The sequence below is a fragment of the Doryrhamphus excisus genome, chromosome 10 (assembly GCF_030265055.1).
Source record: "Doryrhamphus excisus isolate RoL2022-K1 chromosome 10, RoL_Dexc_1.0, whole genome shotgun sequence".
Classification (NCBI taxonomy): Eukaryota; Metazoa; Chordata; class Actinopteri; order Syngnathiformes; family Syngnathidae; genus Doryrhamphus; species Doryrhamphus excisus.
In genome coordinates, this window is record NC_080475.1 from 8063454 (window position 1) to 8082039 (window position 18586).

Genomic DNA, 18586 nt, shown 5'->3' on the forward strand with positions numbered 1-18586 from the left:
TGCTGACATGATAGCTTGCGTGCATACCTTGGTGTACTCGGGTCCATGATGGCAGGGGTTCCTGCAGATGGTGGCCTAATTAGTTTGTCCCCCATTCCGCTGGCATTGATGGGCATCTTCCCTATTGAGGCCTGAGTTCCCACAGTTGGAGGAGCAACACGATCCTAATGGAAGCGCACAAAATTATATGCAGAATTTCTTTATATCTACTTGGTTTTTGTCAATTTCGAGGGCCGTTTTACTTCAGTTACATTTGACATGAAACAGAATTTAAACAATACTGAAACAATGACTGATCTGGAACAAAGCAGAAAATGATCATGTTTTGCCTCATGCATGAAATCATATCACGTATGACATGCGGCAATATACCTGTGGATAGGGTGGCGGTGCTCTGTGGGTCTTGTCTTGTTGAAATGCACCTCTCTCTCCTCCTGGCCATGCAGGGGATACATTGCCAGCAGCGGCTGCAGCTGCCTCTTTTTCTTGCCGAATGGTGTTCCGCTGCATTTGTTGTCTGATTAGAAATTCCCTTAACCTCTGACGCTAAACAAAACAAGTTGTTTGAATTAAGAAAACAATTCAATGTACATAGAAATAGGGATGCTCCGATCAGGGTTTTATGCTGCGGACGCCAATGCTGAGTGACAACGGCCTATACCGATCACATGGATTAATAATAAAACATGTTTCTAATTATTTATGATTAGAGTTATAGGCTAGCAAATGCAGGATATCAAAGGGAAAAAGTCAGGACAATTCCATGGGCCCCTGACTGCGAGGAAGCCCCCCAAAATAACTAATAAAAACCAACCAAATCGATCAAATGATTTCTCACTGAAATCGCGATCGATCGGAGCATCCCTACATAAAAATATGATTCCACTGGAAACACTTATTACCTGTCTGTGCTTCTCCAGTTCAGAGGGACTAAGGCCCACTAGTGCTGGATCTTGAGCTGCTGACACATCAGGCATTTCTTGAGTACCTGGCGATGATGTCTGAAGAGATGCATCTTGAGGGCGGACAGCTGCCAGGTCCTGAGATCCAGGAGGAGGAATAGGTCTGGAGCCGTAGCTGTCCGCACCAGGAGTCTGCTGGGTTGGCTGTGGCTGACCTGGTGTATTTTGACCCTGCTGCTGGGGTATCTGAATCGTTCCTGTGCCAGCACTGAATGGTGCTAAGGGTTTGCAAGTAACAAGATCCCCCATGGAGCTATTGTTGGAATGTGGCGGAGGTGGCTGATGTGGATTAGGTGAGCTTTTGACACTTGTAGTTCCATCTGGTGCAGCAGATGATGGGCGAGGTTGTTTGTGGATAGTTGTGAAAGGGTCTCGAGATTGTGGCCTTGATGGTGGCTGGGAACAGTGATCTGGGGACTGGAAACGCGGGGTCAGAGGAGACTGGGCAGAGTATGCATCATTGGAGAGTCCACCCGGAGTGTGGGGAGACTGACAGCTGCCCTGGGATTGTGGGCTGGAGGGAACTCTTGGACACAATTCCTGTTGAGGGTTTTTCTGGGATCCAAGAGGACAACTATCACCTGACTGCAACTTGAGAGTTCCTGGAGACTGAGCGTGGGCATCAGTGAAAGAGTGAGACGGAGACTGCCTGTAACTTTCTGAGGGATGGCTCGGGGAGGCTCCATGATGAAGTGCACCGCCTTCCCCTTGGTACAATCGTGGCATCATGGGTGCCTTAAAAAATCCATCACCAGACTCCAGCATCCCAGCAGGAGAGCCAGTGGCAAGGTCAGGCCTTCCGACAGTAGCGGAGCGTGGGGATGGTGCGCTCATATCAGCCCTGTATTGGCCTGCAGGTGAAGAGGCCATTGTGGATGGTGAAGGGGATGAGCCGTATTCCGTCTGCCCCATGCCTTGCTGAGTTCTTTGACCGTCCCCATAATGTATGCTATGGGATGGTGAGAACATGGTTGACTCTCCACCACTTCCAGCACTTCTGGAATGAGGACTTTGTAGAGGCGTAAGGGACTCTTGAGAACATTGCTCAGATTGTGATAAATGACCTTGTTGCTGCTGTAACTGGGATCTGAAGTAGGGGTCAACCTGCTGAGCCCGTCTGGAGGTTCCAGAGGTGCCTAGTTGCATGTCAAAGGGGCCAAGACTAGCTGGCCGTCCCTGAGGAGGACCCTGTGGGCCGGAAGCAGAATAACCTGAGGAGGAGGCCTGTATGGGGCTAGCCCCAGCATAGGTTAAAGGAGTTGGTGGGTGGGAGTGAGAACGAGGTGACTGGGGAGGGAGTTTGGCAAAAGGGTCTGTATGGATTTCAGCTGATCTAGGGTTTTTTGCAATAACATCTGAGAAAAAGACAGAGGAAGAGCCTGAATCTGGGGGGAAGGGATATGGGCTCTCTGCTGAACTTGGCTGAGACGAGATGGACGTAGATCCAGAAGGTGCTGGAATCTGGAGGTGTAAACTGGGTCTTTCCCCTTTAATCCGCACTGGCTCCGTCTTAACTGGCCTACACACCTGACTCTCCGCCTGCTATGAGACGAGAAAACAAAAGTCAGAAGAACAACGATTGGCGATATGATCATCTTTATTTTACCATTAGAATATAAAACTCACCTTTTGTGCCTTATTGATCCTCTGAGCTGCTCTGTTGTCTTTTGCTTTTTGCTTTTGAGAGAAATTACATCATTCAATTATTTTTATAGAAAATGTATTTCAATTTTTGTCTGTTCCAATGACTTTTAGTTTTTCTTGACGGCTGATACAATACTCCTTATGGCAGGCACAGTTCACATATCAGTCCACAAAATAATACATTTTGCTCTGATTGCTTTGGACTAGAATAATAAGCCAATAAGAAAATAACACAATTAAATAGAAATATATAGGTGGTAAAATCAAACAACATACCAGATAAGGAACTTTGTCAGCTGCTGACACTTTTCTCCAAATCTTCATGATTTGCTTACAGCGACTTGCCCAGTCTGGAAGAGAGGAAAAAAATGAAACATAAAATATAACATATAACGGAAGTCCATTACTAATAGTAGCCGTCCACACTCACCTGGGTAGTCCTGTTTTAGAGTAGGAAAGTTGGTGTTGGCATAAAGCACTGGAGAAATGGTTGACAGCTCTCCCAGCTCCTCGTCTTTCTCCCATCGTTGGAGACTGCGCTGGTTGTAAGACAGCCCATCACCTTCTGCCTCGGTGGGGGTTGGTGGGGAGGAAGGAGTCACTGGGGTGGAAGGAGTTGCCCATGGGCTCTCCTCACCCCCATTTGGACTAAACAGCCCTCCTTTTTCCCTGAAGATGATACAGTATAAAAGACTCACAATAAAAATAAATACATTTGCATGCCTCTGTGTCCTTCAGTAAAATGGCATCAGAATTGAGATAGATAAATTCACTGCTAAAAAAAAAGAAATGTATGACTTCCTACCGCATGTCAAAGAATGGTGACTGTGAAAGGCCAGGGAAAGCATCCATAACTCCAGCTGAAGGCAGAGATCCTGCAGGACATTTACAAATTGAAATCCCCACACAAACGTACATCCTTCATAAGAATAATAATCTACCAGACATCCCATTCTACACACCTGAGAGGAGAGCTCTTTGTGGCAGAGTGCTACAATTGAATTCTCCCTTATTACCCTCAGAGATGGGCTTCATACCCTCCAAGGTGGAGCCTTCTGAGACTCCCAGAACCTTCCTGAAGAACAGCTCAGAGTCCTGATTCTCTACCCCTTGTGGAAGACCTGACAAGCAAAGATGAGATGTGAAACACGTTAACACCTCATTTGACTTCTTTTTTTTTGTCCACAATAGTTCTGCATAAATTACCTTCACTTTTTTCTGCATCAGAGTCATGAGGATCAGTTGACCCTTGGTCCTTCAGTGATGAGGATGGTGCAAAGACTGCTGAAAAAAAAGACATAAATATATACAAATTTGCTGTTCAAACAAAAGCAATAAATTAGTTCCAGAGTCCAGGTACAAACCTGTACAGTCTCCCTGAGGATTGGGGGCCTGACGCCCCTCTTGCTTGAGATGATCCATCATATGATCCTTGGCCTCAGCTAGAGAGAGAAAAAGAAGTACGGACGTTATGGACAAGATTTGTTAACCCCGTCAACGCAGTCAAAAGTCTCGTTTGTCGAGTTCAAGTGGTCCTTACTCTCCGGAGAAGTCATTTTGACACTTGATGGTGCTGGTAATGAGGGTCGAAGAAGGCAAGCGGCTTGTCTCTGTCCGGGGAGTGTCATTACAGCCTTCTTGCTCAAGTCTATAAGTGTCTTTCCGAAGAAAGCTTCCTGCACGAGAGATAAGTTATTGATTATTTGAACAATAACTTTGATGATCGGTCTGTTTACTCGGTATCGGTCCAATACTGGCCAAATTTACCAGATCTGATATTCAACATTGTGAAAATAAGTTATCCTCCCATTTGGTGTGGATGTGGTAAGTTTGTGGCTTCTTACTTGTCCTTCTTCCCCACTCCGTTTCAAACCCTTTCTTAAGTTTAGAATAAATAAATTGGTTGCTAACTAGTTGGCTTCAAACAAAAGCAATGATCGTGTGATTAAAGCGGGGGTCATCCCGAACGTTAAGTAAGGTGGCATAGAGAGATGAACAAACCTGAAGATATGCTGGAAACATGTCCTCAAGTTTGCTCTTTTTCCGTCCCCGACGCTTCTTGGCCTGTTCTTCACCCTCCAATGGTTTAGGATCCATGATGTTATCGGTGTCAGGATGAGGTCCTATTTACATGTAAAAAACAAATCATATTCACAAGTTAAAATCAAGTTGGATGAGGAGGTCATGGATTTTATAAACCAAAGTAAGACACCTTATATTTTACAGAACTTGCATGTTTGCACTACGACTCAGACAACCTTGTCCTAATTTTTTTATTGATTTTTGCGATAATAACGTCTTTCGTCTTTTCGTTCATGGTAGTATATATGTAAAACAACCAATTCTTGTTCTTTATGTTGTAGCACCGTTGTTTAGACATTTGTGTCAAAGTGAAAGTTCTGCTTGAAGTGTATCTTTTCATAAAAAGCCCTTCTATCCCTTGTTTTGTTGAGAACTGATCATTTGCTGAAAATGACTAGTGTTCTACAGCTGTGCTACTATGTTCTACTAAAAGAACAAAAAAATGCTAGAAACAAACTTCCTCCTTTTGGTATATGGCATGTCTATAAAAATGCAATATTCTGTGTGCCTTGAAAAATCAGTCAAAAACTTCAAAAAATATTATTTTTTTATGGCTTAGATAGAATGAGTTAAACAGTTAATTTGCTCTGGCAAAATACAGGGTATAGCACACTGAAAAGTTCTTGCCACTGACCTTCTTCGATGGTTCTCTCTATTGGCTGTCCATCTAATGTAGTTTCTCCAGCAAGTTGGGCAAAAAATTCTTTTTTCAATCGTGTGTGACACTTTCGTTGTCGCACCATGAAGCCTCCAATTCCTAGTGGAATTTGTCCATACGTTATACACAAATAGCTTACAAATGTATGACAAAGAACTATTTTTAAAATCATGTGCGCTTACCGGGTCTGTAAGGTTTACGTTTTCGTTTTTTACCATCTTCTATATCCTCTGCCCCCCCTTTGAGACCCTCGCATTCAGCCACGCCATCAGCCCCTCCGTCAACACCGCCTTCTCTGTCGGGGCTCCCAGAGTTCTCCATCTTCGTGTCACAATCCATGGACTCCCCGCAGACTGGATCAATGAGAGCACATTGAATGAGAACACAAATATGGCTGTTCCATAGTCTACGAAAGAGCAGAAAATGTGTCAACCTTTTCCCTCTTCCCCTTCTCCTTCCTCCCTCACATCCATTCCATCGCAGCACAAGGTGCCAAGACGGGAGCGGCGCTGACGTCGCTTGAGTAGGGGAGACATGGATATGGTTCGAAGCAGGGACATTCCCGACTCGGTCAGCCACACACCCTCTAACCGGTAGAACTGAGGCTCTGTTGCATTGCATTGGAAATTATAGATGAAGAATATTTATTGCTGAATGCATCAGCGATGAAACAAAAAAGGAATAAGCAAATTCTACTAACCTGGCTCCTTGATCTTTATTGAAGCCATAATGGCCGACTCGACTATAATGAAGAAAGAGGTAGAAAATACAACAAGAAATTATGTATTGAGCTTCTATTTTCACACATACATTTTTCATTTATATATGGTTCTGACTCACCAACAGGTTTGGGAACATATGGGCTGCAGGATGTACACGCAAAGCCTTCATCGGACGCTTGTTCCACTTCATCCTCGGTGTATAAACTCTCACAGACAGCATGGACCCATCTTTACACACACAAATACATAGTGTTACATGACAGTAATAGGAACTCATACAAATCATTTTCCCATTTGCCTTGGTTAGAGTCTGTTTCGGTTTGAGTTGGACCTTCTGGTACGGATTAATGACATTAACTAAGGCACCACTGTCCAACTGAATTCAAGGAATAACTCGTAGCAAGGTGAAAGTGATGTTACATTTTCATTAATCCCTGTCATTCGTCATTTGTGTGCATATTGTTTTAGTTTGAAATAGTTTTTTGCATGTTTTACTGTAACTGTATAACTTTAAATACATTTTTTGTTAATATTTTTGGGTGCCCGAAACAGGCAAATTCGGTTTGCAGTATTTCCTATGGGGAAAATTTGATTTGGTTAGAGCACATTTCATTTTTTTCTCCTTTTGCCCTGCAAAACATCACCTGTAACGAGGGGTGTCGTGAGACATTCAGTTCAGGAGAACAGACAAGACACAAGATTGGGACGAAGAGAACTAATTTTAGCTTTGCTTATAAGGAACGTATGCCGACAGTTAATAGAAAATGAGGTAGAAATGTATGCATATTTCTACTTGTAATTATACCTTGTGGATTTCTTGTTAACTTGGGTAGTTCAGCTAATGAGATGTCATGTTGTCACGGTTCATTGCACAAAAGCGGAAAACACATTACGCAATACTCAGTGGGTGTCTGCATAATTTGAGTATTGGTTTTGGAGGCCTACATAAAGGCCCCAAGAAGGCCAGCATTAGCCCAACTGGTGACTCTGCAGTTCAGAGTTCATTTTCATTTACTGTGTGATTAATTAATTATTTTCCCAGTGCCCACAAAACATTTTTATTCTGAATGAGACATTTTACTCAGGTGATCTTGTGGCACTGCATCTTGTACCACCCCTATTAGGTACCGCCTAATAAATGATGAATTTTTTGTGAGGACTTTTGAGGCGTGTGGTTGTCGTGATCAGCACCCACCGATCACAGTGCTGACACTGCAGGAGCAGCTCCTCCTCCATGAAGTTCTCACGGCATACTGGACAAGTGACGAGGCTGGCACAGGGGCCACAGTGAGTGTAGTTGTTCTGCCACTCACAGTGGAAACCTGGGGAGTTGGAGCCACACTGTACACAGCACACACACCTAGAAATAAGTAGAAACAGACATATACAACTCAAATTAAAAGGAATCTATGTGTCAAAGTGGATGATGTAAACATTTTTTCTCTTGCTGCAAACACCCATAAATGAGGGTTGGGCCTCTGAATACTATATACAAGGTCTGATGAATTCTTTACATAAATTGCAAATTTCAACATTTGCTTTGACTCTATTCAAATGTACAAGTGTGAACAAAGCTTTCACAGCTTTAGTCTTCTTTACCATTTGCATTTCCAACCACCCTTGGGTACTGTGTGCAGGGGCGGGTCCAAGCAGTAGGTGTGATAGCTGACATCACAGTCATCACACAGCAGCAGGCGGGAGGGGTCTGAAGCCTTTCCACATACTTCACACACGATGCATTCCAAACAGCGCCAGCCCTTGCGGAGCATCGTCTTTGTGATCTGCAGAAAATGTAATGTAGGGTTTATTTAGACTGATTAATTACTTTGTTTAGGAGGATGACAATGGAAATGTTTCGGGGGTGTCCCAATACAACTTTGAATCAGCTAAGAAATGTCCTAGAAGAAACCGATTCATACAGTTTTACCGAAAATGAGACTTTTGTCATCTGAAAAACAGGTAGCTTGAATGTCCTGAAGGTGTTGAAATGGCTTGTCTAATTGAGAAATATGGACATTGGACATTGAAAGAAATCTTAGAAGACGAAGGAGTAGCGTCACAAAAATAATAAATAAAAAAAGATTGACAAAAGTATATGCGAACAATGGCCGGTTAAGGCTTGACCTGTTTGCCTATCCAGGCAGCTGCAGCCAGGTCGGGAATCGACAAATAAATAAATGGCTTTATCAGAGTGCCAATAACAGAGATTTTAGATGCAGGCCGACATTATCCGATACTCAAATTTATCGACCCTTTATCCAACATAAATATCGGGACATCCCTGGTAATGTCGTACTTACCTTGCTGTTCACGCAGTAAGGATGGTAACACTGGGCACACTGCGCACAAGCTAATAACTGTCCCTCGGCACCCTTTCCAAAACTGCCACACACCACACACATATCCTAAACACATATGAAAGGGAGAAAGAAAATGTTGAATCTAATAGAATATGCCATAATTCACAGGCTTAAATTGAAATAAAATGGTTATACCTGGAGCAGAACAAATTTATCAGTGTTTGAGAAAAGAACGACTGTGTTCTGCATAGTGTCATCCTCCTCATCCTCCTCCTCCTTACTTATTCCAGAGTCTGTGGTCATGCTTAGCTGAGGACAAAGAACACGGAAAAAAATGGTTACATTCTTGTCGCTGTGCCGTATAATGAACTCTGAATATGGTATGCAGAGTTTGGCTCACCAAGAAAGCATCGATGCAAGAGGCCATGGCTTTGAGGCGGGACCTCCCACCACGCCCTCTCCCTCCACCGCCTCCTCGGGGTCGACGCTTCCCGGGGAAACTATTGCTTCGCCCCTGCAAGACAGAAATGCAGTCAGGATGATTCCGTCCAATTGTGACAATATCAATAAATTGAAACATAAATGTTTAAAGACCGAGCTCCGACCTGTTTTACCCGTGAGCGGCCAGGGGATCCTCTGCGTTTCACCTTCTCTCCGTCACTTCGGAAGGGTTCAAAGGGAAGCGAGTCATCGGTTTCCGTGAGCATGTTGTCCACATGAGAGCGGCCAGTGGAGTGAAGGCCAAGGTCCATGGAGAGTTGATGATCCGGTTCTCCAGGAGAGCCCAAGAAGCCACTGCTACTCTCATCTCCATGGCTCATGTTGGACAACTCATCCAGCAGTGACTCCGACTTAATCTGATGCTCGTGCTGCTCCTGCTTTATCTCCAAATCATGCCCTTCTTCTTTCATCTGCTCGTCGTCGTCTTCATCATCCTCCTCTTCAGAGTGAGGAAGCAGCCTCTCCTCCAAGTTGGCAGTGAAGCACTCTTTTTGAGTGACAGGTGACAAAGAAAGATGAAATGATGACTGGAGCTCCTGGCATGACCGTGTGTCCTGCTCATCAGAGAGCGCTGCATGCTTTTGTTTCACCACAGATGCTTGAGAATGTGAGAACTTTGCCAGAATCTTACTGAATGGTTGGGAAACGGAATTTAACAACTCTGCTGATGCAGGTTTAACCACCATATTTTCAAGGCCCTCCTGCACGGCTTCTACTTTAGGAATTTGAGAACGTCTCTCAGCAATGGAATCCTGGAGAGAGTCCGCTTGGATCACCTGGCTGACTGGCTTTCCGGCTCTCCTATCATCACCAGGTAGACAAGAGGCACCTTGTTCTGCTGAGCACTCTCCATCTAGGATGAAGGAATGCATGTTATTACTTTAATCACATACAAATCTGCCATTAGGATGGCATGCTTTGTGTCCATGGGCAAATATTCTGCTCTTACCTGGAGACTCAAAGAAAGCATTAGGCCCCTCTGAAGTGCATTCTTTGTCCATCTTCAGCTCCTCCGAGGTTTTGTCACCTACATTTGTTGTCTCCGCACCTGAAGTGACAACTACTTAGTTTCATACTTGTATTATGTTGTACCAAAACTAAATGTTGACAAATATTCTATTGCTGGTGTTTTTCTTTACCTAGGTCCATGGGTGTCGCTTCTTCAGCCTCTTCTGCCAAAGCCATCTCTGATGTCCCTCCCTGGCCTTGTGTCGCCTCGGATACATCCACCTGCTCTTCTGTCATCATGCCCGTTTGGATTGTCATCTCCACCAACTGTATCCGTCCTTCAGTCTCATCAGCTGTCTCTGTGGTTTGTGTCTCTGCTGTGTACGCCTCAGTGAGACGCTCCTGCTGCTGATGATGATCCTTCTTACATAGCAGGCATATGCTCTTGACTTCTGGGAGCTCACCTGGTAAAGCACACTCAATATGCACCCACCTGAGACCACGGTAAAAGATCATACAAACAGTGAGTGATGAGGCCAAACGTGACTGAAACCCAAAGTATGTGCACACGTTGATCTAACCTGTGGCATAGGCTGCAGCACTGAAGAGCAACAGATGGGTTTGCAGCTTTCCTGCAGACGGCACACACCGAGCCGCGCTGACACTGGCAGGCCTCACACACAGCATAGTTGTCAAACCACTGAGCCAAACCTGGCACCACGAGACCACGGATCCCACACTCCATACATACACGGCACCTCTGGAATGATTCAAACATATACAATATTGGAAATCATGAGGAGAAGCAGTCTCAAGAGCGTGAACAGTGAAATTCCTTTCCAGTTGTCTACATACTCTGCATTTCCATGGATCTGAGGGGAGAGAATCCATGGCTGGCTGGAGACAGAAGGTGTGGTAGCCCTTATCACAGGCATCACACACTAACATTTTAGAGTCTTCACCTGGTTGTCTGAGGAACAACAACATCAAGGATTACTTAAAATACAAGTCAGTCAATTAACATGGGATACAAGATAACAGTACAGTCGTCCTTTGCAATATCGTGGTACCATTATAGCGCCCTCGCTCTATTGTAGTTTTTCAGAAACTCATGAATGGTAGATGGTCCATCATTGCTCAAAACATACTGAAATTCAAAAGTCAGTAGGCAACATTGAAAAAGCATAAAAAGGTCCCATTTAACAGTGAATCCGTTGTTGCGGAAATTGGTTTATTGCGCTCGGGTCTGGAACCAATTAACCGCTATAAACAAGGGACGACTGCATTGTGAAACAGCTAATAAATGTCCAGTGCACCGATAGACCGATAAAGTTGATTTGATTTGATAGGCATGAACTCACCTGCAAGTCTGGCACACTTTACACTCCGGGCACTGCCATCCCGCTCGCTGAATGGGCGTGGCCCCTATCTCTAAACAGGCTGCATGATAATGTAGACCACAACCCGTGCAGAACAACAAGTCTGCGAGCTCTCCCACTGAGTCGCACACTGCACACCAAGCTTCTTCGCCGGCTGTCAAAGTCAAAGAATAGATTTGGAATTGAAACAGAATGAGTCCATGCTGGTTTTGGTTCAAGTAAAATGTGGACGTTGTAAATGCTACATAATGTACTGGCAGTAGCTGTAGTGTATTTTATCTACAAAAATGTGATTTAACATTAAGGGATGTAATATTTTTTGGAAGTATTTTCACTTTGTCCCATGATGCATTTAGTCTCAGCAAAGCATTTTATTGGTTACACCTGCTGGGATGCTGCAATGATGTCACCCGCCCTCTTGGGTACTCTGGCTCCCTCTGGTGGACAGAGGCAGCATTGCAGCACCCTGGCAGGAATAACCAATGTAATGTTTTGCTGGGACTAAATGCAATATGCGAAAAAGTAAAAATATTTTTTTTTCTAAAGTTAAAACTGATATTGGTACTTGTATATTTCTTAGGTACCTTTCGAGTGTTACGTTTCTGTCTGATGATTTTAGCATTCTTTTTAAGTCAGACTGTTTTCCAATGGGTTGACGAGCTTGTGGAGAGTTTCTTCATAGCTCATGATTGGCTTCTGTCAAAGAGCTACATCATGTGGTGGACATGTGCAGCTTACACATGTACAAATCTGTTTTTCTCTGTATGTTTAGTGGGTGCGGCTTAAATACCACACCCACTAATGGATGAGGGGTAGGATTGGTAATGGTTTCATTTTATTTGAACATGCATCGGGTTACAATGCAGTGCATCACATAAATCAATTCACACTCCCACATGTCCAAAGAGAGTAGGAAGAAACAAAGCTTATTAAATCATCTCTCTCCCTATCTGTTACTATTATATTTAGTCACTCCCAATATTCCAGGTATGATTTTTTTAACACATAAAGAACTGTATGGTAATGTAACCGTACAGTGATGTGATGGTGATTTTCTTACAGACATAATAAAATAATGATCATAGAAATGTAAAAAAAACAAAACAAACACAACATGACCTGTTCAAGGCTGATTATTTTTCTTTTCTTTTTTTCTCTCCAGGGTCAGTTCTTATCATAGAGGTTCATATAAGTATTTAGAAAGAGTTCATATGCTTCATCCACATCATTAGCACTGTACACACACTAATAAGCTTTACTTCTTCCTTTCCACTACTTTTTGGACATGCGGATTTGTAAACTGTTGTTAGTAGGAAGCGTATGCTCCAGTGTAATTTGTGTTCATGGCTGCGATGAAGGCTATTGAGGTGGTTCAATAGTACAAATATCTGGGAACAGTGCAGGACCACGTTTGAATCTCAGGTGGAGGCCATGTGTAAAAGGAAAAAAATCTCAGAGGATGTATTTTTATCCCATGTTTTGCAGTTTTAAAGTGGATAACACTTGTGGAAATGTTCTGCTGAATAACTGTAAGGGTGGTGGTGGTGTTTGGAATGTTTTATTTATTGTTGGTTTGTTGTCTATGCGATACTGCTGGCTGTAGAACAAATGGCCCCTTGGGGATAATAAAGTTTACCCTGACCTTTGCGTGCACTATGCAATAGGTTACGAATCCTGAGAAGACTAGCTTTTCTTACCCAGCTCTTCCGCCTTGTCTATGTGCTGTGGACAAAGAAGGGCCAACTGCTTCATGGATTGGAAGGATCCACTGGCTGCCGCGCAAGGAAAGTGGTAAAACGTTGAACAGCCCACAGTATGACAACGAATGGTTGCACCCAGCCTTTTGCAGTATTCACAAAGCTGCAACAAACCAATGTTGAACATCAACAAGTCATATTAGTGAAATAATCCTTTTTAATGCCAATATTTTCCTTTGACTGTGCACTTACCCGCTGCGTCCCTGAGATAACAGCCTTATCCACATTCTCCAACTCGTCGTCATCCATTTGTTTCACTCCTTCCGACCACACCGCACACCAGTGATGAACCCAACAACCCCCTGTTTATTGCAAGACCACTTGTCAAACCTCCACGTAAAATGAAATGCTACACCTGTGCCATGTATCTTCTACGTAATAAATATTGAATAATTTAGTAATGTTGGGTTTTTAACCTGAGTCATCAAAGAGTGATGCCACACAGGGGATGTCCAAAAATCCAATGGAAGACAATTCATCATTTCCAGGCTGGGGAAGAGGAAACGATGATGGCTGGAGAGCTGGTCGTTCTGAAGTTGGCCGAAAATGTCTCAGTTCCCGTTGTCCATGAAGGCTGCGCTCCACACAGTTGCAAAGAGCACAAGCCCTCGCACTGGTTCTATTTGGACAACATCAACCAAAGAGTACAACCTTGGTTAGCGTATATCCTTGTTGGCATCTTGTCCTGTTGTTTACACACTGTGTGAATCCAACTGTGTTTACTACATTTTAAATCATATATCATAAACAGTTACAATGCAAGTCTCTGAATTCTTTTTGATTACCAATGCTAAATGACCCACAATTGAGCTAAAAAAAAGGTTGCAAGTGGCAGCACTTTTGTAAAGAAGGTGAGAAACACTATTGAATAAAGTAATAAATTGTAGCAAAGTATGAAGGTGCCATCTCTCCTGCCTAGCTGCTCGTCACTGCTGTCTTTGTCGACACAGGTCTTCAACCAATCTTAAAGCATCCTTACTTGTTCATTTATAATTTATATGCATTTCAAACTGTTTTCTGCATGTAAAGCTATTAAAAATGTTTTGTGTCAAGTAGGGGTGCAAAGATTTTGGGGGGGGGGGGTACATGCCAGGCTATGCTCAAGCCGGCTGAACGAGAAAAACTGAAACCAGCAAAATGCAACAAAATGCACAACTAAGAGCAGCACATTTCAGGGTCCAAACGTGTACCATGTAAGAAAAAATCTGACATGCTGGCAGGTCAGCACAAGGAACTTACATAGGTGTGCTTGAAGAGGCTGCAGTAGCACCAGAGACATCCTCGGCAGCAAGAACAGCTTGGGACTCTCCATCAGAGGAGACGCGTTGTGGAGCAGAAGCTTTATCATCAGCTGAAAAATAAGTAAAACTCTTGTGAGCTTTATTTATGAAAACAAAGCAGGAGGTAAGGAAACTTTATTTCACAGTGCATCTACTACGGTATTACACAAGCTTGTGTGAAATATTATTATTCGTCAAAACATTCAACGATTACCTGTTGGCTCAGACTCGCTCTCTTCGCAGTTTGATTTCTGCTCGTCCATCCCCCAAGCTGATTCTGATCTCCTTGACAGAGATCTGCATTTTCAAAACAGAAATGTCTCATAACTAGGTTAATGGTCTTACATGCATTTTACTAAACATTTTACTAAAATAACAATCATGTGTTAATGAATAATGGGCACTGCAAATACCTGTATACAGCATATGACACATTACAAGGCTTTCCATAGAGATGGGAAGCTAGCAAGCATGCAGATCTTAAAGATAACAGGTACAATACGTATTAAATGTTAACTGTGTGAAATAACAAAAAACGCTGTCACTTTGCACTCACCATGCTACTCGTTTAAAAACTCACACGATACATCGAGGTTGATCCAAATGTAAGTTATTCGTCTTGTAGTCACCGACTACTATACAGTAAGCCACCCTGCCTCCTTGCAATGATGAAAATAGCGCGAGTGTTACAGAAAGCTGACACACCGGAATTAACGCATAACGTGTTTATTCACCAAACAACACATAATCCAAACCGGAGAAACGTCTTGAGCAAAAGACACAAAGCAATAACCAACGGGGCATCTCGTATGTATTTTTAAAAGTAACAATAATTAAGGATACACAAAGAAAACAACTTCCGTGCTGAAAATTTCCTGTTGCAGCAGTGTTGTTGCCGTCTGGAACATGAGTCGAACAAACTTCAGTTCCGACCTGAGCCTCATGCCGCTAACGAAGTACAATAAATCAAACTATGCGGGGCTCGATCTCTTCGCCATTGTTACGGCGACATAACATACAACATGGGGTCGTCCTGGATCGTGTTAGCCAGCGACTGTGCCGTCGTAGGCTTCATGCACCTGAAGACAAGCAAGCGACTTTGTACGCAGCTCCATTTCCATGCATGATAACATGGCAGCTTCCCTAATGCGCGCTCGTATGATTGTTAATCTCCCAGTCTCGCAAAATAAACGAACTCTACAGCGTGGCCATACCAATAACGACGTGAAGTGTGTGACAGAACTAATTCTGTAACTTAAATCGGGTGGTCAGCAAGTTTCAAAACAATCTTTTATTCGGAATTGAACCGAACAATCATGTGTGAGGAACCTATCTATGCCTTTCACATTTTTTCCTGCATATAAGATTACATTTTGATAGCAACATCTACCAAGCTTATCAGATGAGGAAGTCCGTCATGTGTTTATAAAACTAAATTGTGTTGATTTGAGTAACAGCGTTAGAAACTAACCAAATACAAAAAGACAACATAAGCCATTGCAAATTATGTTTATCGAAAACAAGAAGAGTACATTAGGCGGATGGGCACATTGAGGCAAGAGCTATAACAAAAAATAGGCTTCGAAATAAATATGACAGTCTGAGCACACTTCTCGGTAACGATGGCACACGTCGTATTTACAGGTGAACAATATAGTTACAGCCATTAATCAGCAAAATAATTTCTAAAAATGTATTTCGTAGTGATGACTTGATGGCCAAGGAGCGTACCGGTTAGCTATACACTAACACTGAAAGTACTAGGAAATTAACTTTTAATGTCATTTTATATGCTGTCCTTTTTGATAAAATGACCAAATAACGTCTGCATTTTGTTGCCATGCCAAAAAAATATTTTTACAGTTCACTAATATCAATCATAGCATCATTACTCAATGTAAACACCGATTTCAGTGGTTAGTACTCCATCCAGCAAATAGCCCGGTCCATGTCCGTTGCGACTGACTGAAACGGGAAATCTACCAACTACCTATGGTGACGTAGCAGCTAAGTGTCCCGAAGAGTATAACTATACAAAGTACGTCCACTCTCATGCATAACTGCATTCATTTCAGGAAATGACACATGATAACTCCAAGTTACATATCCTGTAGTGCGTTACCACATCACATTATTCAACCTGAAGTTTGCGCTCGGATAACATGGCTAGTTCTCCAGCAAATAGACAGCGTCATCTGCTAGAAGCTAACAGCTAAATGCTACGGATAGCAGAGCCTACATTACCCGGTCTAAGGTCAGGGTTAGTGTGTCTCTATTGATGCCTGACACGGAAAGTTGAGAAAAGTCACAATTGCAGCAACTGACCTTACGGAAATAATATTGTCTCTTCATACATCAGCAAAATCCAAAGAGCCACACTGCTTCCCGTAATGCTGATGGTCGCTTCATTTTATGTACCGGACTAACGCTGCGGCTAGCCGGCTGGAGGGAGAGTGGGGGAAGTGCACGTCGGCGGAAGGCAAGCTGTGCGTTTTGTGTAGCTAGCTTCTCCACTACATGGATGGCGCTGAGGTTAGCAGGCTAACCGCCACTTCAGCTTCGTGGCCGCACATACTAGTCAGGGAATGGAGACGCAGCCATAGTACCCATCTAGCCCAGTTAAAACGTTGTGTTTTTTTTTACCGTCCTCTTCCAGCTAACCGACTTATGGATTTAGCTTGGATGCTAACAATCGGCTAGCTAACGCGCTGTTTTGGAATCCGATTTGTGCGATTGAGGGATTGCACTAGTCGCTCAAACATAATTTACTGCACAAACACCTTCATTTGTCACTGTACTTTATTCAGTAACAACATTGTCACTAAATGTCATGTACACCCTTATTGCTATCAGCATCTTCCTATTTAGGTAAACTGGTGCCGTTGCACAATTCTTATTGCGCCTCGGGTCAAAAACAAATTCGTCCGAAACTTGGATATAAAATCAACATTATATTAATGTCCTGTTGTATTTTGTTCGCCATCTGCACTGTAGATGTTTTTTTTTCTTCTGATTGGTAGACAGAGCGCGCTTAACACTCGATATTAGGTCGTTACATTTTCCAAAACAGGGAAGCCATTTTCATGAGGTTGTTTTAATTGCAACAGAAAGCTGGATGCCTCCATCTGTGGCCGAGTGTGTGATTTATATTGTGAAATGTGTACCGTTGGGGATTCATTTACACCGTTTCCTCCACTGTATTGTATCTGTACAGGTGCATGCACAGTGATGGGATGACGTTACACCTAATGGCTTTTAATATGATCATGTATTCTAATGACACTGCTATGGATGAGTGTTTACAGTAGGATTGCATTCAGACAGCTATAACCCATTCTAGTAATGTCTTTAGTATAACACATAGGAATATACATCCCATTGTAGTAATGTCTTTAGTATAACACATAGGAATATACATAGCATTCTAGTAATGTCTTTAGTATAACACATAAGAATATACATCCCATTCTAGTAATGTCATTAGTATAACACATAGGAATTCAAATGTAGATGCAATGTTTGGAATTGTTACATTGTGTGCAGTGGGTGCACAGAGCAGCACCAGCCGGCGGAGTGGAGTGGAGTGGGGGGGGGGATTGATCTGCAGTTTGACCCTGCACTTTGAAACGCTTGCAGAAGTGCGCATGTGTGGAGGCCTGTGTGTGAGCCCGAAGAATCGGTGAAAAAGACTAAATGTGTCAAGATTTGTGCAGGTTAAATGACGTTAAATAACCACAGTCATCATAAGAAAAATTATCAAAAGTTAGCCCGATAAATCCAGTATAGGTGCATGGACACTGTGCAGGTTTTTCATGGTGAAAATAGGTTATTACTGGTCCCCTGGACAGGATTAGTTAACTCCCCATTCATCTTTAGCAAGATTGGATTAGATTTTGGGGGGGTCGAGACCATTTGGAGGACAGGCCGATTGGCCAATGGCCATAAATAGGAGGGGCGGTATTAAGGGCAACCCCTCCCTGCCATTGGTCCAGCGACAGCAGAGTAACCGCTCCTCCCATCTGCCTCCTGCATCTCAAGGATAATCCCTTAGAATACCTCCACAGATGTTTACCACGGAGCACATAAACACAATTTGTCTCCCATGTTGGATTTTTCATAGATTGAAGGGCTCAGGGGTTGAATAGAGAGACTAGATATGTTTTTATTTGGCTTACTCTTTGTTGTTTTGGGTTCCATATATAGTATGAATACACATAACCTTCAAGTATTTCATTAAAACTCTAAAGTGTATCATTTTCAGTACAATACTATGTAAGTACCTGTTACCAAACAATGGGGTTAAAAAACGAAACACTCAAGGGCAGTTTTTTTCCACCAGGGGATGCTGTTATG

General features: G+C 43.0%; 1 protein-coding gene across 5 annotated transcripts in view; it reads right to left on the reverse strand.

The window, feature by feature from the left end:
- LOC131136940 (histone-lysine N-methyltransferase 2D-like) overlaps positions 1-16861 on the reverse strand; it is a 32390-nt gene extending 15529 nt beyond the window's left edge. The window contains exons 1-34 of one of the 5 annotated variants that reach the window (XM_058084307.1): positions 16564-16861; positions 14448-14530; positions 14193-14304; positions 13370-13572; positions 13146-13255; positions 12894-13056; positions 11179-11350; positions 10673-10787; positions 10399-10577; positions 10009-10310; positions 9819-9917; positions 8974-9722; positions 8769-8882; positions 8564-8677; positions 8369-8473; positions 7668-7849; positions 7264-7428; positions 6187-6296; positions 6047-6088; positions 5780-5953; positions 5529-5699; positions 5323-5445; positions 4608-4729; positions 4147-4282; positions 3971-4048; positions 3813-3887; positions 3569-3727; positions 3412-3481; positions 3037-3275; positions 2883-2956; positions 2589-2639; positions 903-2504; positions 373-546; positions 28-164 (exon numbers count right to left, since the gene is read on the reverse strand). In XM_058084307.1, the coding sequence (XP_057940290.1) occupies positions 28-164; positions 373-546; positions 903-2504; positions 2589-2639; positions 2883-2956; positions 3037-3275; positions 3412-3481; positions 3569-3727; positions 3813-3887; positions 3971-4048; positions 4147-4282; positions 4608-4729; positions 5323-5445; positions 5529-5699; positions 5780-5953; positions 6047-6088; positions 6187-6296; positions 7264-7428; positions 7668-7849; positions 8369-8473; positions 8564-8677; positions 8769-8882; positions 8974-9722; positions 9819-9917; positions 10009-10310; positions 10399-10577; positions 10673-10787; positions 11179-11350; positions 12894-13056; positions 13146-13255; positions 13370-13572; positions 14193-14304; positions 14448-14530; positions 16564-16589 (6530 nt within the window). In that variant the 5' untranslated portion in view covers positions 16590-16861. Of the gene's footprint in view, positions 1-27; positions 165-372; positions 547-902; positions 2505-2588; positions 2640-2882; positions 2957-3036; positions 3276-3411; positions 3482-3568; positions 3728-3812; positions 3891-3970; positions 4049-4146; positions 4283-4607; positions 4730-5322; positions 5446-5528; positions 5700-5779; positions 5954-6046; positions 6089-6186; positions 6297-7263; positions 7429-7667; positions 7850-8368; positions 8474-8563; positions 8678-8768; positions 8883-8973; positions 9723-9818; positions 9918-10008; positions 10311-10398; positions 10578-10672; positions 10788-11178; positions 11351-12893; positions 13057-13145; positions 13256-13369; positions 13573-14192; positions 14305-14447; positions 14531-14789; positions 15084-16558 lie in introns of those variants that run through there. The other 4 variants (XM_058084306.1, XM_058084305.1, XM_058084308.1 and 1 more) reach the window with 4 other exon arrangements.
- Positions 16862-18586: the final 1725 nt, after the last annotated feature.